We start from the raw sequence: 23,528 nt of genomic DNA, 5'->3' as shown, positions 1-23,528 counted from the left end.
AGAAGAAGAAGAAGAAAAAAAAAAAAACCACAAGAAACTCTTGCTTCTACTCTTTTATCTTCAAATCAACATGTATGGTATCATTTGCAAGTAACATGTACTAATCCAGATTTCTTTCAACCAGGCAGTGATAACCTTTTAGTAATCTTGAAAAGAAAATGGTGGAAGTACATCCTGCTGGGACTAGCAGATGTGGAAGCTAATTATGTGATCGTCAGAGCCTACCAGTACACAACTCTAACCAGTGTCCAGGTAAGAGGGAGCCCTCTGACCACTTTGGATTTTATAGCTTCAAAAGGAGAACACGAAGTCATATGTGTTGACCTAATTTTATAGAAAATCTCTTCACTTGAAGAAAACCTAAACACAGGTGGATGCTCTTTTCTAGTAGAGCATATGCTCTAATGAGTAATGTTTCCTAGAATTAGTGAAAATGTATACAAGTTAAGCTGCCCCCAAACTGCTATGACAGATTAGAACAGTTCCTACCAAATAAGCATAAATATTTAGTTGGCAGTTGATGCTGTGGTGTTGACACGTGTTCTGTTTTATATGTTGCTCAAACATGGCATATGAAAGTATACCTTTGTTCTATAGGAAAGTTGGAGCTTTGCAAGCATAGTAGATATTCATGACAAAGAAACCATTGGAAGAAACCCATCAGACATTTTTGGGAGAGGTGGTAGCCAGAGTTAAAACTCCCATCCCTATTTCTTTGTTAGGTTTATTCTTGCTGCATTGAAAGAAAAATATTCCTACACTGCAGAGGTTTTCAACTTTGTAAAGTTGAAGACAACTGATTTCAGTTGTCTTAATATTAGCAAACTGTGGGATGTGTTGTAACACTGACTCACCATTACTGACTACAAAATGTTTTATAAGTGGAGGTGAAAGTGAGATAGACTCAAATGCCAGGTTTAGGTGTCACAGTTTGTTTATAACTTTTTTTTCCATTTTTTTAAATAATAAAAAAAAGTGTGTATCAGATGTGGGATTTGAAGTTTATAACTTTTTGATATGTCCCTTTCTCACTATACAAAATACAGAGATGTTCTTACTTGACTCCAAATTTTAGGGACTGGAAAAATTGAAATTAGACTTATTTTGCATAGAAAATATAAGGATTGATGAGAACTCAGTATTTTTCCAATGTGAACCTACATTAAATGTTATTATCATTATATTAAATACTTTCTTTTCTGTAACATTGTGCTAAGCATTGTTCTCAGCAAACCTCTTGGATTTTGACCAGTATGGGTTAAAAAGCTGAGATAGGAAATGATATATTAAGACAGACACCATAGGAGGCACACAAAGAACCTAAAGTTTCGTAAAAATTAAACCCAGCAGTTACCTAGAGAATGAAGTTCCACTAATAGGAGTAAGTGTACTTTTAGCATGGGTTAATGAAGTACACATAAGTATGTAGAAAATGGCATTTTCTTGTCACATCTACTCTCATAATCTCACCTACATTTTAATTACTTGATTACAATTCCCAGGAATTTTGATCTCTAACTAATAATGATAAAAACTTTTGAATTGGTGCAAGGCCTAAACACAGTTAAACAGAACACTTACAGTTGGATAGTTGCGACTGAAGTTCATGCCTTCTTTCAATTTCAAAGAAATTGAAAACAATTTCTTTCACGCTAGCCTCTTAGAAAAACCTAAGCATTTGGTTGCCAAAAGTCATGCACTTACGGTCCTAGCAAAGAATATATTATAAAAAAGGCATCTAACAAGGTAATGTTTTCTTCAGCAGCAGCGACAGCTGTGACAGGAATGATTCAAGCTGGTTCTCCACCTGAGTAAATCTCTGGCCTGGGTAGTCCAAAAGGATGGAAATTTGGATTAGGTGGTCTTTGAACCTTCTTCTTAAGGATTCCTTAGAAGTTTCTGTAATTACCAACAGTCATGGGATAGTTCACGTGAAGATGATGATGTGGCCTAGGTTTCTGCTCTTGTCCCTTCCCACTTTACTGCCACATCAACCCATTTCCCACTCATGGCCTGCTCCTTCTCTCCTGTGCTGCTCTGTTCTTCCTAGAATGCAGTCCTTTTTGAAGCCTGCTCCCCTCATTGTCAAAGGCTAATTCAATTTTCATTTTCTCTTCTATACTCTATTGTACCTCTAATATGATCTAACTCATTTTAATACCCATGTCTCAGGGTCTGTCTTAGTACCCTGCTTACTGTGACTATACAATAATTTTAAAAAATAAAATTGATACTCTTAGAACTGAAACAATCAGAGAAGACATCCATACTTTTTTTTTTCCCCCTGAGAAGGAGCCTTGCTCTGTCACCCAGGCTGGAGTACAATGGCACGATCTCAGCTCACTGCAACCTCCGCCTCCCACGTTCAAGTGATTCTCCTGCCTTAGCCTCCTGAGCAGCTGGGATTACAGGCATGCGCCGCCACGCCCAGCTGATTTTTTTTTTTTTTTTGTATTTTGAGTAGATATGAGGTTTTGCCATGTTGGCCAGGCTGGTCTTGAACTCCTGACCTCAAGTGATCCTCCTGCCTTGGCCTCCCATAGTGCTGGGATTACAGGCATGAGCCACCGCTCCCGGCCACCAAGAATACATTTTGAAAAGAAGGTTCACATGACTAAAGGTGATAGATATCAGATGAGAAGTCTTGGAATGTTAGAGTCGGAGGGAACCTGTGTCATCATTTCGTCTGATCTTTTTATTTTATATTTTGACTTGGAGAGTGACTGGCTGGGGCCACACAGCTAGCTGGTCAGTGTGGGGCCGGGGCCTGAGGTCTCTGGAGCTCTGACCATGACATAGGCAGCTCCCTCATTGCCCAACAAAAATTGTTAGAGGAAATTTAAGTTTGATTTTAAGACACAAGGATAAGGGACTCTTCTGTGGTAGTTCTTAGAATGTCTTTTTCTACTTTTTCTGCTTAAGGAATGTAGTTGAGATTTTGTTAAGCCATTATGACTGGATTCTGCTGGTGTCTTCGGGGACAGGGTATTATCATTTGCATCGTTTAATGTTTTGTTATTCAGGCAGGCTCAATAAAGCACTTAGGAGATTAGAGTTCTGAAGCTGGAATAAATAAGAAGGCAAGATGCCCATTCCTACACATGATGCGTTGGACTCCACTGATGCTACTGCAGTGAAAGGCAATCAGTAAACAACTGTGGACAGGATCGAATGGGCTGCTGGAGATTTAGGGGCCTGTCTTGTTCAAGACTAAACAGATACAGAGAGAATCAGGGACAAGGTTTGAAACAACAAAAGGGTGAGCAATAAAACAGCAGTTTCAGGAATGTTACTAGTATAAGGAATATATTTCTCCCTTGAAAGAAATACATTGGAATGCATCAAGAATCTCTTGAATATATTTCATCCTTGAATGCACATTAAATTTGTGAATTTAAGAATTGAGCGAGTGCACTCTCTTTTTTAATCTTGCAAACAATTTTGGACCTGCTGTAATTTTGGCACGCTTAATCCCTCTGCCTTCCAGATGAGCAATATCAGGTGAATAGCTAGTGTTTTCTGGACCCAGTTTCAACAGGTGAGGGGGAGCACGTGAGGAGGATGAGCAAGCGTATTTGCCGTGAGCACGAGTGTGTCTCACATGGTGGGGTTGGACGCTTTGTCAGGGAGATGGTGTCTATCCTCTCACAGTAACCCGTGCTTCTTTGTAGCACTTAGTCCAATTCCAGTGAAATATCTGGTGGTGTGATTATTTATTCCATGTCCTTTCTAGCTTTGTGTGCTCCTGAGGACACAGCTTGCTCTGTCCTGTTCACCTCTATTCCTAGCTCCTTTCACAGTGTCTCACACATGCAAGGTGTTTAACAAATATTTGTTGACTGAGTAAATGGTTGCATGCAGGAAGGAGTGTTTGTTTACTGAACTTAAAGATACACACAGGGCCAGGCGTGGTGGCTCACGCCTGTAATCCCAGCACTTTGGGAGGCCGAGGCAGACAGATCACCTGACGTCAGGAGTTCGAGACCAGCCTTGCCAACATGACAAAACCCCATCTCTACTAAAAAATACAAAAATTAGCTGGGCGTGGTGGCAAGCGGCTGTAATCCCAGCTCCTTGGGAGGCTGAGGCAGGAAGAATTGCTTAAATCCGAGATGGGGAGGTTGCAGTGAGCCGAGACTGCACCACTGCACTCCAGCTTGGGCAACAGAGCGAGACTCCATCTCAAATAATAATAATAATAATAATAAAATAAAAGATATACACAGGTGGGAGCATAGAGGTAAAGTGCACAGGCCCTTGGCAGAATTCTCATACTCAGCAACTGACTCTTCCATTGTATTTTATTATTTATTCATTTATTTTGAGACAGGGTCTCTCTGGGTTGTACAGGCTGGAGGTCAGTGGCACCATCACAGCGCACTGCATCCTTGAACTCCGGGCTCAAGTGATCCTCTCACCTTAGCCTCCCAAGTAGCTGGGACTACAGGCGTGCACCACCACACCCAAGCTTTTTTTTTTTTTTGTACAGACAGGGTTTCACCATGTTGCCCAGGCTGATCTCGAACTCCTGGACTCAAGCAATCTGCCCACCACAGCCTCCCAAAGTGCTAAGATTACAGGCGTCAGCCACCGTGCCCAGCTGTCATTCCATTTTTAACTATGTGATTTTGGCAACTCATTTCACCTCTCTGTATCTTCATTTTCTCATGTATAAAATTAGATTGTAATTTCAGTCTCATAGAGTTGTTGTGAGGATTAAATAAGTGAATCCAGGTAAAGCTCTTAGTACAGGGCTGGCAATAATAAATGCTCAATAAATACTGACTCCTATTATAAATACTGACTATTATTTCTTAATTATCCATCTTTTAGCTAACGAGAGATATGTTTTAAACTGTTGATTCTCTTTCCATGCAGCTTTTGGATTGTTTTGGGATTCCTGTGTTGATGGCTCTGTCGTGGTTTATTCTTCATGCAAGATACAGAGTGATCCACTTCATCGCCGTGGCTGTCTGTCTGTTGGGTGTAGGAACCATGGTTGGTGCAGACATACTAGCAGGGAGGGAAGACAATTCAGGTGAGACAGTGTCACATGTTTGTGCTTCAATCACAGCAGAATTTTGTTTATGTTTTCACTTTTATTCTGCAAAGATACAGTAAAAAGCAGAAAATACATTCTGGTTAACTATGTTTAAAATTGTATTTTTAGATTTACTTGTATCTGGTATTTTGTAACTATCTCCACAAAACAATCTGTATGTTCCTACCAGCCCACAGTTTTTCTTCCTTTTTGTTACATTAAATAGTTTTGTTTGTCTCTTGAGAGCAAAGTTTCTTTATATATTTGCAATAATCTTTTGTCTCATACATTTAGATTGGTTACTGGAAAACCTACTGTCGATTCTTGTTTTTTTTGTTTGTTTGTTTTTATCAACAAAGAAACTTATTTACTGGAGTATTTCTTTTTAAGTCACTGTGTAGGTGAGAACAATTTGCCACACTTTGTGTTGAATTCAGTTGATAGTATAAAATCTAATTAAGGTCTATGAATTCATCCAATCTTCAAGTGAGTTAAATGTCTCCTTGGATTGAGAGAGAAAATTACAGTTGATACTATAAAATCTAATTAAGGTCCATGAATTCATCCAATCTACAAGTGAGTTAAATGTCTCCTTGGATTGAGAGAGAAAATTATAGTTGATAGTATAAAATCTAATTAAGGTCTATGAATTCACCCAGTCTACAAGTGAGTTAAGTGTCTCCTTGGATTGAGAGGGAAAATTACTTTGAAAGCAGTTTCCCGTTTTTCAAATTGACCTACCCCTTCAATGAACTCCATTAATTTGTCATGTCATGGAATCATTTTCTGAGGCCTTACATTATGATATATATCATCAATTTCTAGCTTGTTAGACTTCTGAGGAGTTAAATTATGAAAAATCACAGCAGAATTGCACCAGAAAGTGAGAAGAGTAAGAGATTTTAAACTTCTAGTAATCAGGTTGGGTGCGGTGGCTCACACCTGTAATCCCAACATTTTGGAAGGCCAAGGTGGGTGGATCACCTGAGGTCAGGAGTTCGAGACCAGCCTGGCCAACATGGTGAAACCTCCGTCTCTCCCAAAAATACAAAAATTAGGCCAGGCACAGTGGCTCGCACCTGTAATCCCAGTACTTTGGGAGGCCAAGGTGAGCGGATCACTTGAGGTCAGGAGTTCAAGACCAGTACAAATACAAAAATTAGCCAGGCATGATGGAGGGTGCCTGTAATCCCAGCTACTTGGGAGGCTGAGGCAGGAGAATCACTTGAACCCGGAGGTGTAGGTTGCAGTGAGCTGAGATTGCGCCACTGCACTCCAGCCTGAGCGACAGAGCAAGACCGTCTCAAACACACACACACACACACACACACACACTCTCTCACACAAACTTCTAGTAACCAGTTTCTTCTTCTTTAGCGTCATTTAAATGAACACGAGTCAGATGACCGCCTGGAGGCACACTGTGGAGGTTCACCTGTTGACAAGTGTTTTGCTTTCTGTGGCTTGTCTTCCTGCAGGGAGTGATGTATTGATTGGTGACATCTTGGTCCTTCTTGGGGCTTCTCTCTATGCCATTTCGAATGTTTGTGAGGAATACATCGTGAAGAAGCTGAGCAGACAGGAGTTTTTAGGAATGGTGGGCCTGTTTGGAACAATTATCAGTGGTATACAGCTGTAAGATTCTACAATTTTTCCTAAAAACAAAATAAGCAAATACATTATAGATGATAACTACTAATATTCATTGTTTATTTGGCCCAAATTCACATTTGGAATTTGTATTAGGTGGATGCAAGAGTAATTGTGGTTTTGCCATTACGTAATAACTTGCTGAGTGTCTATTAGAGGATTGTTAAAACATCAAGAATTACTTCCTATTTTCTTAAACATGTGTGTTGCTTAGGATTCCTGATTACCATGTGGTAGAGGCATTTGCCAGTATGGAGTTTTCTTTTTTAGTTATTTCCAGAAAATATTAACACATTAACTTCCTAAGCTTATTCAAAAACAAAGCATAATATCGTATTTTCCTCCTATACTTGACTATTATTGCAGAGCACCTGTAAGGGAGTCAAACATATCTTTATGAACTCCTTTGGTGTTATTCTTTGTCATTTTTATTAAAGATAGTTATTTTTATATTCTAAGACAAATTCAAAAGTCCATGTAATTCCTCACTTTAGCTGAAGTATAGTGACTAAAATGCTTATAAAATAGTGAAAATTAGCATGTGGATCTCTCTGTGACCTCTTGTTTTAATCTTAGATTGATTGTGGAATATAAAGATATTGCCAGCATTCAATGGGACTGGAAAATTGGTATGTAAAGAAATAATTCCTTTTAGTCAGCATTCTTTAACAAATAAATGAACACCTAGAAATATGTGCTTTATTTTAATAATATTTAGACGTCTTTGTAAAATCCAGGAGTGATTTAGTACATATCAGCTATAGTGGTTTACGTTGAGTTTTCTCTGAAAATTGGTAGATAAACTTCCATAAAAGTTAATTCTTAATCTTTACCTGCAGGAATAGCCTTTGCTTACTAGGAATCGTGAACAAGACTGGAGACTGACCTTTGGTCAAACCAGCTTTCAATTAGATCTGTATCTTGGGTCCTCAAACTTCTTGCGAAAGTTGTTTGCTTGATATAATTTGTGAAGCATTAACCTGAATCGTCAGTAGTGTGAAATCTCCCTCACCTCCCATTGCTCCTGTCATCTGATATTCCTAGGCATCTGCATAAATAAATAAAGGAAAAGAAAATGGTGATGGGACAGTCAGAAAAGATTGGAACCTGGTTTAATGATGGAGTGGGGAGAAGTTAAATAGTACATAGGTATCATGGAATATTGTCTACCATGGTTGATAATTTAATTCAATTAAATAACTTAGATTACAGGCCAGGTGCGGTGGTTCACGCCTGTAATCCCAGCACTTTGGGACGCCGAGGCGGGCTGATCTTGAGGTCAGGAGTTTGAGACCAGCCTGGCCAACATGGAGAAACCCGGTCTCTACTAAAAATACAGAAAAAAAAAAAAAAAAATATCCAGGCATGGTGGCGGGTGGCTATAATCTCAGCTACTTGGGAGGCTGAGGCAGGAGAATCACTTTAACCTGGGAGGCGGAGGTTGCAGTGAGCTGAGATTGCGCCACTGCACTCCAGCCCAGGCAACAGTGCAAGACTCCGTCTCTAAATAAATAAAAATAAAAATAACTTAGATTGCTAGAAAGTGTGTGGGTGGGCCGGGGGTGTGTGTGTGTGTGTGTGGAATATGGGATGAGATTAAAGAAGTAGTTGCAAAGCAGAGATACTGCTAATGTAGTCAACATCTACATGGCAAGCACTGTCCTAAAAAGGCTGATTACATTGTGCTGCCTCGGAGCACTTAATTTAATGAGATGAACAAAATACAATGGACCTAATAACTGTCTTTGATGTCTTTAAAGATACTTTATTCTGAATCCAATTATACAAATCATGTCCAACCAAACAAAAGCAAAGGAAAGATAATGAATGATTTTTCTTGACACGAGATGTTGATTCTGCCTTTATTGGCCTTTTATCACAGGTATCACTCTGTCCTGGCAGGGTGCGTAGCAAGGGGTGATAAGAGCAATGGACTCAGTCACACCATAAGCAGGATTTTCAGACCTTGATCATCCAATACCTTGTTGGATTTTTTGAGGTCCTTTATCTATATCACAACTTGCTATTAATATTCTTTTTTTGAGAGAGTTTATGGTCTCATTTGCAATGCTTACTGTTAACAAGGGGCTTTGTAGATAATATGTTAAAGGGTTAGGGAGTTTTATATGACAGCTAAGCCTCAAACTCCTTTGTCTTATGTTTTCTTGCCCTAATACTAGATATTCCATGTTTTTTTTCCATAGCCCTGCTGTTCGTGGCATTTGCCCTGTGTATGTTTTGCCTGTACAGCTTCATGCCATTGGTGATTAAAGTCACTAGTGCCACTTCCGTCAACCTGGGCATCCTGACAGCGGACCTCTACAGCCTTTTCGTTGGACTCTTTCTATTTGGCTATAAGGTAAACAAATACATCATGTTCAAATAAGAATACTTGCTTGGATCCAAAAAACGTAGCAGGTTTCTTCAAGACTCTAGATCAAAAAATAAAACCTTCTCATCCTCTTGGCAAGAATTTCATTGGTCAGGCCTCCCTTTGCTGCTTCTGAATTAGAAAATAGGTTCACGTAAGAATTGCCCTTCTAGGGTTTTTCTAAAGAGTGAAATGCATGGATTTCATCTTCGATGGTATGGCCCAGGGCAGTAGCTTACGGAATTCTTAACGCATGTTTTCAGGTGATAAACAAGCTGACCCAGAGCTGCTGTTGACCTTGAGGGACAGTGTGACTTAGCCTGAGCACTAGGAGCTTTTCCATTCATTCTTTTTGCCCTGGTACACAGACAAAAAGTCTGGAGTACCTGATGGAAAGGAAAGAGAGATGGCCAGCTTATCATGCATGTATGATTGGAATGGTTCTGTCTTTGATAGTAATTTTATATCCTAAAGGTAATTCAGTCCAGTGGTTTTTCAGACTTTTTCTATCTACATCATCACAGCATTTACAAGCGTAACCTGCTGCCATCAGCAATGGGTCCTATTACATGTACTAATTCTCAAGGCAGGTGGGGTGGAAGGGAATATATCAGTGTCTTCAGGGGAAGCAAGAGAGCAAATATAGAGTTTGAAAAAATAACATCCTCAGAAAGTCTGATACCCCTTCCCTTGAGAATTGATTGAGCCATTCATTTTATTTATTTTATTTTATTATTTATTTTTTTTTTTGAGATGGAGTCTCACTCTGTTGCCCAGGCTGGAGTGCGGTGGTGTGATCTCAGCTCACTGCAACCTCTGCTTCCCAGGTTCTAGTGATTCTCCTGCCTCAGCCTCCTGAGTAGCTGGGATTACAGGCACCCTCCATCATTCCTGGCTAATTTTTGTATTTTTGTAGAGATGGGGTTTCACCATGTTGGCCAGGCTGGTCTTGAACTCCTGACCTCAGATGATCTGCCCGCCTCAGCCTCCCAAAGTGCTGGGATTATAGGTGTGAGCCACCATGCCTGGTGGAGCCATTTATTTTAGACATGGAGAAACAAAGGCCCAGGGAGGTGATGTGCAGCTCAGTGACTTACCCTTAGTCAGCAGCTGGTTAATGGTAAAGCCAATACTAAGTCTTAGTTGTCAGTCATCTATCAGTCCAGGCTTCTTGCCACTGCACTTTCCATCTTAATTTTATTATTAAGATAAGAGTCTCAAGCTTATGATTGCATCATGTTAAAGTCTCATAATCAGAGAGAACCAAGTATATAGATTTTTTTTTCCAACTTCACAGCTAATTTGAAAATTCCTAGGGCAGCAGTTTAGCAGTTCTCTTTTTTTTTTTTTTTTTCCTTAGATCCAGGGCTTGCCGATCACTCTTTTTAAAAAATGCTTAAAAATTGGGAACCTCAGTCATTTATACCTATTATTTACCATATTATAAATGAAAACTGAGAAATTTAAAAATACATATTAACTCATTAAGAAAATAATAAGTTCATCATGTTATCATTTTTATGAAAAAATGTATTTTTCAAAATCAAAAAATAGTGAGAAGAATGTTATTGATTTATATTTAAAAAATCTCTTTACTCTGTGGCTTACTAGAAAACACCTGGATTCTCACATCTGCTTCTTCCTTCTGCCTTGTGATATCACATATCATGTAGCTTCTAGAACATTTCGTTGTGCACTTGCAAGACGATGAAAGCGAAATGGGCAAATAGCATTTTAGTATTATAGTAATGATAGTTTTGAGGGCCAGGTGCAATGGCTTACGCTTGTAATCCCAGCACTTTGGGAAGCTGAGGAGGGTGGATCACCTGAAGTCAAGAGTTCGAGACCAGCCATGGCCAACATGGTGAAACCCCCTCTCCACTAAAAATACAAAAATTAGCAGGACGTGGTGGCACATGCCTGTAATCCCAGCTACTCGGGAGGCTGAGGCAGGAGAATCGCTTGAACCTGGGAGACAGAGGTTGCAGTGAGCTGAGATTGCGCCATTGCATTCCAGCCTGGGTAACAAGAGCAACTCCGTCTCAAAAAATAATAATAATAATAATAGCTTTCACTGTATAGATTCCTCCCCAGGGTTTTAGGTCCCCTCAAGGGTTTTGTATTATGCTTTGAGAACCCCTGCTTTAGAAATATCTCTTTTCGGCCTGGACAACATGGTAAAACCCCACCTCTATAAAAAAATACAAAAATAATTAGCCAGATATGGTAATGTGCACCTCTATCCCAGCCACTCCAGAGAGAGGCTGAAGTGGGAGGATCACTTGGGCCCAGGGAGGTCGAGGCTGCAGTGAGCCATGATCTGATCACACCACTGCACTCCAGCCTGGCTGACAGAGCGAGACCTGTCTTTTCTCAGCATGCCTTCGGTAAAGGATTGTTGACCTGCTTCCTATTTTTCTGACAGTCATTTGAGCAGATAGTTAGGATGCTGGCTGTTACCTGATAATTTTAGTTTCAGTAGAGGTTATCAACTATATTTCTTCGTCCTTGTAAAATTTTGTATCCAGACAAATCCTTATTTATGCTATTCCCAGAAGTCGGCCATGAACTCACAACACTTAGCTGAATTATTGATACATTAAGCTTAGTGGATTCTCAGAAATTTCTGCTTAAGGAGTGTAAACCTTTTTGCTTTGCAAGGTTACATGTGAAGGAACCAGCTGTTATCTTTGCAGACTTGCTGATTAAGGTATTCCTGAACTAAGACTGAAGGAGTATTTATAGCTTATTGGTAACATCATTAAAAAAAAAAGCCAGGCCAGGCGCGGTGGCTCATACCTGTAATCCCAGGACCTTGGGAGGCCGAGGCTGGCGGATCACGAGGTCAGGAGATCAAGACCATCCTGGCTAACATGGTGAAACCCTGTCTCTACTAAAAATACAAAAAATTAGCCGGGCATGGTGGCATGCGCCTGTAGTCCCAGCTGCTCAGGAGGTTGAGGCAGGAGAATGGCGTGAACCCGGGAGGCGGAGCTTGCAGTGAGCCGAGATCGCGCCACTGCACTCCAGCCTGGGCAACAGAGCAAGACTGTCTCAAAACAAAAAACAAAAAACACCAAAGTGTGCCGGGCACAGGGGCTCACGCCTGCACTTTGGGAGGCCAAGGCGGGCAGATCACGAGGTCGGGAGATCGAGACCATCCTGGCCAACATGGTGAAACCCCGTCTCTACTACAAATATAAAAATTAGCTCGGCGTGGTGGCGCGCATCTGTAGTCCCAGCAGGAGAATTACTTGAACCCGGGAGGTGGAGGTTGCAGTGAGCCGAGATCATGCCATTGCACTCCAGCCTGGGCGACAGGGCCAGACTCCGTCTAAACAAAAATAAAAAAAAAAAAAGGAAAATAAATAAATAAAGTCAAGGTGAATCAGAGAAGTCATCCTGATGGGTGCAGATTTTTTTCTGAGAGCCAAATTGTCATAGACTACAATGTCAACCTTAAGTTTTCTGTGATGCCGTGGCTGCATTTCATCTGGCCACCACTAGGGGTGCTGGTGTCTTTATATAGCAGTTGCAGGCCAGTTGCTGGCTGGCTATAGCTTCAACTGCTTTTAACTTTAAAATGAAAAGTCCCTTTCTTATGTCATTTTTTGGCCACATAACTTTAAACTACTATTCTCAGAATCGGAGCATGCAGTTGATAAATTCCTTTCCAGTTATTTTGTGTTCCTTTGTCCCTGAATGTCTAATAGTTCATTCTTAGATCAGATTTTTACTATTTTTGGTCAAATGTTGTTTCAAGACTTACAGAGAAAAAAGCAAGTCTTCTGAAATCTTCAGAATAAATTACAGAGGTAGAAAAAACTCAGAGCATAATGAAGACACATAGCACTTTAGAAGTAGTTTGTTTTGTTTGCGACAGAGTCTTGCTCTGTCACCCAGGCTGGAGTGCAGTGGTGTGATCTCAGTTCACTGCAACCCCTGCATTCTGAGTTCAAGTGATTCTCATGCTTCAGCCTCCTGAGTAGCTGGGATTACAGGCACCTGCCACCAAACCCGGCTAATTTGTGTATTTTTAGTAGAGACGGGGTTTCACCATGTTGGCCAGGCTGGTCTCGAACTCCTGACCTCAGGTGATCTGCTTGCCTCAGCCTCCCAAAGTGCTAGGACTACAGGGCATGAGCCACTGAACCTGGCCAAGAAGTAGTTTTTAAAGGCAGATGGTAAGCTTAATATACTACCAGTTTTAAAAACTGTCTAAAATAACTTTGGCTCTAATTTTTTTGAAGCAGACAGTTGAAAAAGAGGCTCAGAATTTTTTACACTCATCCGTGTCAGACCTTAAGCACTCTGCCTCTCCTGAAATTGATCTTGAGTGAATATTTGCTGAATAAAGTAACTGCAAGAAACTTCCTGTATAGATCCAGACACAAAGAATTTTACAAGACAAAGAAGTAAGCGCCTCTAATTCAGGAGACTTGATCTCTTTATTAGTCTCTCCATGCTAATAAAAGTGACTCCATTTAATCACCTGCCTTCTTAAGAGAGACATGATAGTTTTTCTTCTGAACATTTAAAAGCAACCAAACCAAATATAACAGGTTTTGAACAAGTTATATAGGTTTTTTCACAGGTAACAGTGAACATTTTATGGGACAGCATGATTACCTTTCAAAATACCAACTTTAGGCTGGGTGCAAGTGGCTCACACCTGTAATCCCAGCACTTTGGGAGACCGAGGTGGGTGGGTCACTTCAGATCAGGAGTTTGAGACGAGCCTGGCCAACATGGTGAAACCCCATCTCTATTAAAAATACAAAAACTAGCTGGGCATGATGGTGGGCACCTGTAATCCCAGTTACTTGGGAGGCTGAGGCAGGAGAATTGCTTGAGCCCGGGAGATAGAGGTTGCACTGAGCTGAGACTGCACCACTGCGCTCCAGTCTGGGTGATAGAGCAAGACTCTGTCTCAAAAAATAAATAAAAATAACAACAACAACAAAAAAATACCAACTTTAAAAGTTTAGAGTACTCCAAATAGCTCTAACTTCCCCTAATATTCTCTGAATCAATTTTTTTCAACAAATGTGTATTAAACACCAGCTATGTGTTGGGCCCTGTGCCATGTATTAGATCCAAGAATGAAAGTCAGTGGTAGGAAATTGTAGTTGTCTGCTTAGCTTGACATTATTATTGGTTTTGCATTATCATTTAATCCAGGAAGCATTTTCCTGTCTTGGGGAGGGCTGTGGCTATTACATTCTTTAAGGAATTCTTAAGGTTTAGCATTAAGAAATAATTGAGCATCTATAACAAGTTAGCACATTAAAGCTGTTGGTGACCCAAGGAGCCCACAGATGGATGTGACCAGCAATCTACTTAATACTCATTTCAAAAAATTACTTATTTTTTTCTTTTACCTTTGGGCATGTATCTTGCTTTTTTTAAATTTTAAATTTTAGTTTTAGCGATAGGGTCTCACTATGTTGCCCAGGCTGGCCTCAAACTCCTGGGCTCGAGCGATCCTCCCACCTTAGCCTCCTGAGTAGCTGGGACTGCAGGTGCCTACCACTGTGCCAAGCTAGCTTGCTTTTTCTTCTCTCTCCGTCTCTGCCTTTCTCACTCCTTCCACCCCCTCCTTCTCATCTTCTTTCTCTTCCTTTTCCCTCCTTCCCTAGCCCATTCTGTTTTCTTATTGTTTTTCTCTGTCATCTCCTTATTTGAACTTTTTATTGGGCATAATATGAAACCGAAGCTAATTTAAAACTGTTTATTGGTGTGAATAAAATAGAATGCCCCATTCTTAATTTTTTATTGATACAAATATTTATACATATTTATGGGATACATAAGACATTTTGTTACATGCATAGACTGTGTACAAGTCAGAGTATTTAAGATGTCCATCACCTCGACTATTTATCATTTCAACTGTAGTCAACCTACTCTGCTGTCAAACATTAGAACTTATTCCTTCTATCTAACTGAATGTTTGTACCCAATAAACAACGTCCCTTAGGCTGGGCATGGTGGCTCATGCCTGTAATCCCACCACTTTGGGAAGCCAAGACACACGGATTGCTTGAGCTCAAGAGTTCGAGACCAGCCTGGGCAACATGGCACAACCCTGTCTCTACAAAAAAAATACAAAAATTAGCTGGGTATGTTGGTGCGCACCTGTAGTCCCAGCTAATTGGGAGGCTGAGGTGGGAGGATTGCTTGAGCCTGGGAGGCAGAGGTTGCAGTGAGCTGAAATTGAGCTACTGCACTCCAGCCTGGGTGACAGAGCCAGACCCTGTCTCAAAACAACAACCAACACAAAAACCTAACTTCTCTTTATCTCCTGCCCCCAATCCACACATCCTCCGCAGCCTCTGGTATCTGTCATTCTATGCTCTACCTCCACAAGATTGACTTTTTAAGCTCACACATATGAGTGAAACATGCATTATTTGTCTTTTTTTGCCCTAGTTTATTTCATTTAACTAATGACCTCTAGTTCCATCCATGTTGCTGCAAATGATAGGATTTCATTTTTTTTGTGGCCCAATAGTATCCTATTGTGTTTATATACCATATTTTCTTTATTCATTTGTCCACTGACAGACAGGTTGATTCCATATCTTTGCTGTTGTGAATAGTGCTGCAAAAAACAGATGAGTGCAAGTATCTCCCTTTGATATACTGATTTCTTTTCCTTTGGATAAATACCCAGTAGTGGGATTGCTGGATTGTATAGTAGTTCTATTTCTAGTTTTTTGAGAATCTCCATACTGTTTTCCATAGTGGCTCTACTATACTAATTTACATTCCCACCAGCAGTGTTTAAGAGTTCCCTTTTCTTTTTCTTTTCTTGAGATGGAGTTTTTGCTCTGCTGCCCAGGCTGGAGTGCAGTGGCATGATCTCGGCTCACTGCAACCTCCGCCTCCTGGGTTCAAGTGATTCTCCTGGATAGGTGCCCACCACCACGCCCGGCTAGTTTTTGTATTTTTAGTAGAGACGAGGTTTCTCCTTGTTGGCCAGGCTGGTCTCGAACTCTTGACCTCAGGTGATCCACCCGCCTCGGCCTCCCAAAGTGCTAGGATAACAGGCGTGGGCCATCGCATCTGGCCTAAGAGTTCCTTTTCTATACATCCTTGCCAGCATGTTATTTTTTTGACTTTTTGATAATAGCCATTCTAACTGGGGTAAGATGATATCTCATTGTGGCTTTGATTTGCACTTTCCTGATGATTAGTGATGTTGAACATTTTTTCATATACCTGTTGGCCATTTATGTCTTCTTTTGGTGAATGTTTATTCATGTCCTTCGCCCACTTTTTAATAGGATTATTTGTTTTTCATTCTTTAGTTGTTTGAGTTACTTGTATACTCTGGCTATTAGTCCCTTGTTGGATTAATAGTTTGCAAATATTTTCTCCCATTCAAGAGGTTATCTTTTCACTCTGTTGATTGTCTTTTTTGCTGTGCAGAAACTTTTTAGTTTAATATAGTCCCATTTGTCTATTTTTGTTTGTGTTACCTGTGCTTTTGAGATGTTAGTGCCATAAAATCTTTGTCTAGACCAATGTCCTAAAGTGTTTCCCCTGTGTTTTCTTCCAGTAGCTTTACAGTTTTGGGTCTTATATTTAAGTCTTTAATCCCACCTTGAGTTGATTTTTTTATATGGTGAGAGATAGGAGTTCATTTTCATTTTATACCAATACCATGCTGTCTTGGTTGCCCAGGATTGCTTTGGCTATTTGGGCCCTTTTGTGGTTCCATATGAATTTTAGGATTGTGTTTTCTGTTTATGTGAAAAATAACATTGATATTTTGATAGGGATTGCATTGAATTTATAGATTGCTTTGGGCAGTATGCTCATTTTAATGAGATTAATTCTTCCAATCCATAAGCATAGGTCTTTCCATTTGTGTCATCTTCAATTTCTTTCATCAGCATTTTGTAGCTTTCCTTATAGAGATCTTTCACCTCCTTGGTTAAATTTATTCCCATTTTATTTTGTGTAGTTGTTGTAAATGGGATTGACTTCTTGGTTTCTATCTCAGCTAGTTCATTATTAGTGTATAGAAAAGCTACTGATTTTTATATGTTGATTTTGTATCCTACAACTTTACCTAATTTATTGATCAGATCTAAGAGCTATTTTGTGGCATCTTTAGGTTTTTCTGGATATAAGATCATGTCATCTACAAAGAGGGATAATTCAACTTCTTCTTTTCTAATTTGGATGCCTCTTATTTCTTTTTCTTGCCTAATTGCTCTGGCTAGGACTTCCAGTACTATGTTGAATATGAGTGGTGAAAGTGGGCATCCTTGTTTTTTTCCAGTTCTTAGAATTAAGGCTTTTATATTTTCCCCATTCAGTATGATGTTAGCTACTCCATTCCTAATTTTAAAATCAGGTTAGCAGGAATAATCATAAGTTGAGTTTGCTCTTTCCAACTGAAAGGAAAAAAAAGGCCCTGGGTATTTAATTACACATTAGTTACACTACACAGTTTCTCTAATTTTTAGTACACCATTCTTGGTCAGTCTTTAGCCACTCTCTTTCTGTGCTTTATCATGCTGCTAAAATTACATACTGATGGCCAGGCATGGTGCCTCACACCTGTAATCCCAGCAATCTGGGAGGCCGAGGCGAGCAGATCACGAGGTCTGGAGTTCGAGACCAGCCTGGCCAACATGGTGAAACCCCGCCTCTACCAAAAATACAAAATTAGCTGGGTGTGGTGGTGCACGCTTGTAGTCCCAACTACTCGGGAGGCTGAGGCAGAAGAATCGCTTGAACCCAGGAGGCAGAGGTTGCAGTGAGCCGAGATCACATCATTGCACTCCAGCCTGGGAGACAGAGTGAGACTCCATCTTAAAAAAAAAAAAAATACAGACTGATTTCTTTAATACTTCAACTTTTATATGGATTTTCAACTCAAATAAGAGGAAATATACAAAGTTCTTAATAGAATTTATTTAGACTTTTGGGGTATATCACTTTTCGACATATATACCCAATGAATTAGTGTTCTGTCCTCATTGCGTTTTGCTCTGGGTGGTGGTTTTCAGTCTTAGGAAGGGGAAAGTTGGGGAAGGTCACCAAAAACTCCATCCATACTTGTAAATTGTCTGTCAGAATGGGCTCCTGCTCTACTTGGTCCTTCTGGGAACAGAACGTATAAGATGCCTCTCACAGGGCTCTGTTCCTTATGATTTCCTCACTGGACCTTACACCAGTCACCTCTTTGGGCTTTGGATTCTTCTGGTATCTTAGGCTCTTTCTAGCTCTAAAATTCTGAATCTGCTCAGTCCACCATAAATTTTACTATGTAATACTTGCCTACAGAGACAAGATAATGTATTAAATTTTAGCAAAATGAATTTCATTGAATAGCACACATTGAGAGGCTGTTGAGCAGATGCCACTTCTGTACTTCCACATTTCATTATAGTCTTATGTTCCTCTGTTTCATACCAATATTGTAAGCTGTGTCTAGGGTCTGAATGGGGCTCTCTGTGGTATCTATGATGTCCTTTTATTTTCTCCACTAAGTGGGACTACATGCAGAGTGGGGTGTAGCTGGATTATGACAGAGAAAAGCAAAGGTCCATTTCTCCTAAAGATCCAAGGATCCAGCTGGCTTATGTGCTGGGTGCTGTTGGCAGAGTCCCATCATTCACCAGCATACATGGGAAGGTTTTGTGCATTAGCATCTCCTTAAACAACTTTCAGGAAAAAGATCACGAGGCCAGGCATGGTGGCTTACGCCTGTAATCCCCCACACTTTGGGAGCCTGAGGCGGGCGGATTGCTTGAGCTCAGGTGTTCAAGACCAGCCTGGGCAACATGGAAAAACCCCGTCTCTACAGAAAACACAAAAATTGGCCGGGTGTGGTGGTGAGTGCCTGTGGTCCCAGCTACTCTGGAGGTTGAGGCGGGAGGATCACTGGAGCCTGGGAGGTGGAGGTTGCAGTGAGCCAAGATTGTGCCACTGCACTCCAGCCTGGGCCACGGAGCGAGACCCTGTCTTAAAAAAAAAAAAGAAAAGAAAAGAAAAAGATTATGAGAGGGTAATCCTCAAAGCACAGTTGGCAAAAGCCAGCAGCAAAGATGTGTATGTGAGGGGCACAATTCACTGCCTGTTCTTCCCTTCTAGTTTTCAGGACTCTACATCCTGTCCTTCACTGTCATCATGGTGGGGTTTATCCTGTACTGCTCCACCCCGACTCGCACGGCCGAGCCGGCTGAAAGCAGCGTGCCTCCAGTCACCAGCATTGGGATTGACAACCTGGGGCTGAAGCTGGAGGAGAACTTCCAGGAGACCCACTCTGCTGCCTTGTAGCTGGAGATGTACACCCATCCCCCACCAGGATAAAGCAGAGCCTGCTGCCTGCTGAGGGGACACTTGGGGAAATAGCAGACTCAGAATAGACACTCTACAACCCTGGGTTGGATCCAGTGGTTAGGTTTTAGAAAGGAACACTAAACAAAGTTCAAAAGTAGAAATACCAAAATAGAGCAGAAACCAAGCTAAGAGTGTGTTTCTGTGTTTGAGGACCAATATCTGTTCGTGTTGAGGAGATGAGGTGCGGACTCCACACTGGGGTCTTAGAGGCACCAGTGGGAAAGCAGGACCAGGGAGAGATCCAGGAGTGAGCCAGCCTCAGGCCAGGGTGGGAAAGCAGGCTGTCCAGGCTGGGCTTGGTGGTCAGGAACAGGGGCAGCTCACGGTGGGTCTGGAGTACGTTTCCTCTGTCAGAGGCTTCAAGGTTTTTTTTTTTTTTTTTTTGCTGAGGCAGTTATTGTCCACAGGCCTTTGGGTACAGATGAGGCCTTGGGGCTGACCGCATGTGGCAGAAAACGGGTGGGTTGAAAAGTCCTGAGATATAAGTATGAGTACTATACAAGCATTAAACTGGAGTGCAGTAAACCTAGAAACCCTCCCACAATTGTTTCGTTTTTTGTTTGAGACGCAGAGTCTAGAGTGCAGTGGCACAATCTCAGCTCACTGTAACCTCCGCCTCCTGGATTCAAGTGTGACTAGCTGGGATTACAAAAGCGTGTGGCCCCACGCCCAGCTAAGTTTTGTATTTTTAGTAGACATGGGGTTTCACCATGTTGCCCAGGCTGGTCTTGACCTCCTGACCTCAAGTGATCTGCCTGCCCCGACCTCCCAAAGTGCTGGGATTACAGGCATGAGCCACCATGCCAGGCCTGTTTTGCTTGTTTTTATAGAGAGATGGGGTTTCACTATGTTGCCCAGGCTAGTCTCAAGTTCCTGAGCTAAAGCGATCTGCCCACCTCGGCCTCCCAAAGTGCTAGGATTACAGATGTGAGCCACTGTGCCTGGCCTGTTTGTTTGTTTAAAACATTTCTCCATCACTCATTCCAGGTACCAGAGCAAACTCTGCTCTCGGAGCCTGTGATACTGGATATGTGCTCCACAGTTTCAATCCCAGGTCATACTCTCCAACATTTTTCAGAGCTCCATATATATGTAGATGCCATCCTTTCCAAAAACTTCTCACGACCTCCTGGAATATTCCTGTTGATCTCATTTTATTTAGCATCAGCTCAAGAAACTAAGTCTTAGTGCACATTATCACAACAAAGAAAAAGCTTTGTTTTGCACATTATCACGACAAAGAAAAAGCTTTGTTTTTGTAACTGGTAAAAACAAGAAAAGATTATCATCAAAATGAAAATATAAAATTAATCATTTCTCACCGAAGAGTATGCCTGGGAGCCTCCAGTTGTTAAAAGAGGATACTATTACTACTTATCAAAAATTTGTAATCCCCTGTGATTTTTATGATACTTCTTCAATACAAAGTGTTAATATGTATCATCAGTATAATAACAACCAACAAAATGCCACTTTAAGAAAACTCTGTATGTAAATTTTTTGTAACAATGTAAAAAAGAAATGGGGAGTAAGTGTTCACATCATTAAAAGCCTTTGAATTCGTGGAAATATATCAACTGTGTGTTTTCTTTGATTAACCAGTTCCCCTTGTGGATTTTTTTTTTCCAGTAAAACCATCCTTCAAAACCCTTGTGGATTTTTTTTTTTTTGAGTCTCGCCCTGTTGCCCAGGCTGGAGTGCAATGGTGCCATCTCAGCTCACTGCAACCTCTGCCTCCCGGGTTCAGCAATTCTCCTACCTGGACTACAGGTATGCACCACCATGCCCAGCTAATTTTTGTATTTTTAGTAGACAGGGTATCACCATGTTGGCCAGGCTGGTCTCGAACTGACCTCAAGTGATCCACCCACCTCAGCCTCCCAAAGTGCTGGGATTACAGGCATGAGCCACCATGCCTGGCCTCCTTGTGGATTTTGAATGACTTGATATATTCAATAATTCTTCATATTCAATTTTGCAGAGTCATATCCTCTGTGGGGTGAGGCAAGCCTGTCTGTTTGGGGACTATGCTGGGATTCAAGGGAATTCAGAGCAAGCTCACCGATCATTTGCAGGAAAAACATTTTCCAATTCTGAATTACCACAATGAGTTTTTTTACTTTTTTGAGTGAAGTAACCTTTCATTTTCTGCAACCAATTAAAACTGCCTTTTCAATTGATGTTTGGTTTTTGCTCCTTAACTATGAGAGTGGGAAAGGTTATGTTAAAATGTTTGCCTCTTTTAGGAAGACTTTCAGTTTGATTAGCACACTGATGGCTTAGTTTTAAATTTGTGCTATTTTGCTCATTGTTTGATTTTATTTACACCAGTGACAGCTGCAGTCAGAAATGCAGTTGCTGATCCTCCAAGATTGCTGTTTGGTGAGCAGGGTCATTCACAAAGTCTTTGGTTACATATTTGGGTGTTTAGGATACATATACACCATGATGGACTTCAGAAAAAGGAAGTAGGCCGGGTGCAGTGGCTCAAGTCTGTAATCCCAGCACTGTTACATGCAGGTCTTTGTTCTTAGAGCTCCCAAGATGGTGGTGGGCCGCTCCCAAGATGGGGCAGGCCACTCCCAAGATGGCAGCAAGCCTTTTGTTCTCTGACCTGGGGTTCTTGGCCTCAATGGATTCCAAGGAATGGAACCTTGGGCCATGTGGTGAGTGTTATAGCTCTATTATAAGCCGTGGGTCACGGAAGAGAACCGTGGAACCCAGCAACTACTGTTCAGTTTGATTAGGACGAACCTGGGCACTTAGCCATGCAGGAACAATGGTGAGCCTTTAGCCTGATCAGGAGTGGCAATGGGCGCCTCGCTGGATCAGAAGCACAGCGGACACTCTGCCAGATCCGGAGGGGTGGAAGTCAACGGTGGGTCTACAATGGCAGCAAACAGCAGTGGTGGACGGCTCGGCTGGAGCCGTAACACGGACAAGAAGAGTGTGCAGTTGCAAGAATTAATAGAGTGAAAACAGAGTTCCCATACAATGGGAGGGGACCCAAAGGGGGTTGCCCGGTCCGGCTCGAATGCCTGGGTTCATATCCCGATCACTGTCCCCTCCCCATGCTCTCAGGCGATACATGATTTGACTATTTCTTTACCTCCTGCTTTTAGCCTAGTTTGTGTTTTAGTGAGCCCTTTTTACTACCTGATTGGGTGTGAGCTGAGTTACTAGCCCTGTGTTTAAAGGTGGGTGAGGTCACCTTCCCCAGCTAGGCTTAGGAATTCTTAGCCTAGGAAATCCAGCTAGTCCTGTTTCTCAGCACTATGAGAAACTGAGGCAGGCAGATTACTTGAGGTCACGAGTTGGAGACCAGCTGGGTTAACATGGTGAAACCCTGTCTCTAAAAAACACAAAAATTAGCTGGGTGTGGTGGCATGCGCCTGTAGTCCCATCTGCTTCGGAGGCTGAAGCTGAAGGATCACTTGAGCCTGGGAGGTCGAGGCCCCAGTGAGCCGAGATCATGCCACTGCACTCCAGCCTGGGCAACAGACCCTGTCTCAAAAAAAAAAAAAAAAAATTAACTGAAAGGAAAGAAAAAGGAGATAGCATTTTTTGAACCCTAGGAAACCATCCAAATCTCAACTTACTTGTGTTGACTTTTTTTTTTTTTTGAGAGACATAGTCTTGCTCTGTTGCCCAGCCTTGGATGCAGTGTCCTGATCTTGGCTCACTGCAACCTCTGCCTCCTGGGTTCAAACGATTCTCCTGCCTCAGCCTCCCAAGAAGCTGAGACTACAGGGATGTGCCACCACGTCTGGCTAAGTTTTGTATTTTTAGTAGAGATGGGGTTTCACCATATTGGTCAGGCTGGTCTCGAACTCCTGACCTCGTGATCTGCTCACCTCGGCCTCCCAAAGTGCTGGGATTACAGGCGTGAGTCACCATGCCCGGCCATCTCTGTTAACTTTTAGAGACATACTTTGTTTATATATTCAAAAACATAAAACTAAACATTTTTAGAGAATAATTTTTGATGTATGTATTATACTGGAAAATACACCACCATAAGTGAAGGTTAATGTTTTAACATAATTGAGTTATCTCACTTGAGTCTGAGTGTTCTTAGAGAAACCTGAAGTCACCCCTTCCAAC

The 23,528-nt window shown here is 41.4% G+C and overlaps 1 protein-coding gene across 2 annotated transcripts in view; it reads left to right on the top strand.

The window, feature by feature from the left end:
- SLC35F2 (solute carrier family 35 member F2) overlaps window positions 1-22,802 on the top strand; it is a 69,649-nt gene extending 46,847 nt beyond the window's left edge. Inside the window, exons 3-8 of one of the 2 annotated variants that reach the window (XM_063671397.1) lie at window positions 125-252; window positions 4,879-5,038; window positions 6,520-6,676; window positions 7,268-7,320; window positions 8,896-9,050; window positions 21,054-22,802. In XM_063671397.1, the coding sequence (XP_063527467.1) occupies window positions 125-252; window positions 4,879-5,038; window positions 6,520-6,676; window positions 7,268-7,320; window positions 8,896-9,050; window positions 21,054-21,056 (656 nt within the window). In that variant the 3' untranslated portion in view covers window positions 21,057-22,802. Of the gene's footprint in view, window positions 1-124; window positions 253-4,878; window positions 5,039-6,519; window positions 6,677-7,267; window positions 7,321-8,895; window positions 9,051-19,175; window positions 20,994-21,053 lie in introns of those variants that run through there. The other variant, XM_054439958.2, reaches the window with a different exon arrangement.
- Window positions 22,803-23,528: the final 726 nt, after the last annotated feature.

This window comes from Pongo pygmaeus, chromosome 9 (assembly GCF_028885625.2).
Source record: "Pongo pygmaeus isolate AG05252 chromosome 9, NHGRI_mPonPyg2-v2.0_pri, whole genome shotgun sequence".
NCBI lineage: Eukaryota > Metazoa > Chordata > Mammalia > Primates > Hominidae > Pongo > Pongo pygmaeus.
This window is presented reverse-complemented; position numbering and strand designations above follow the sequence as displayed.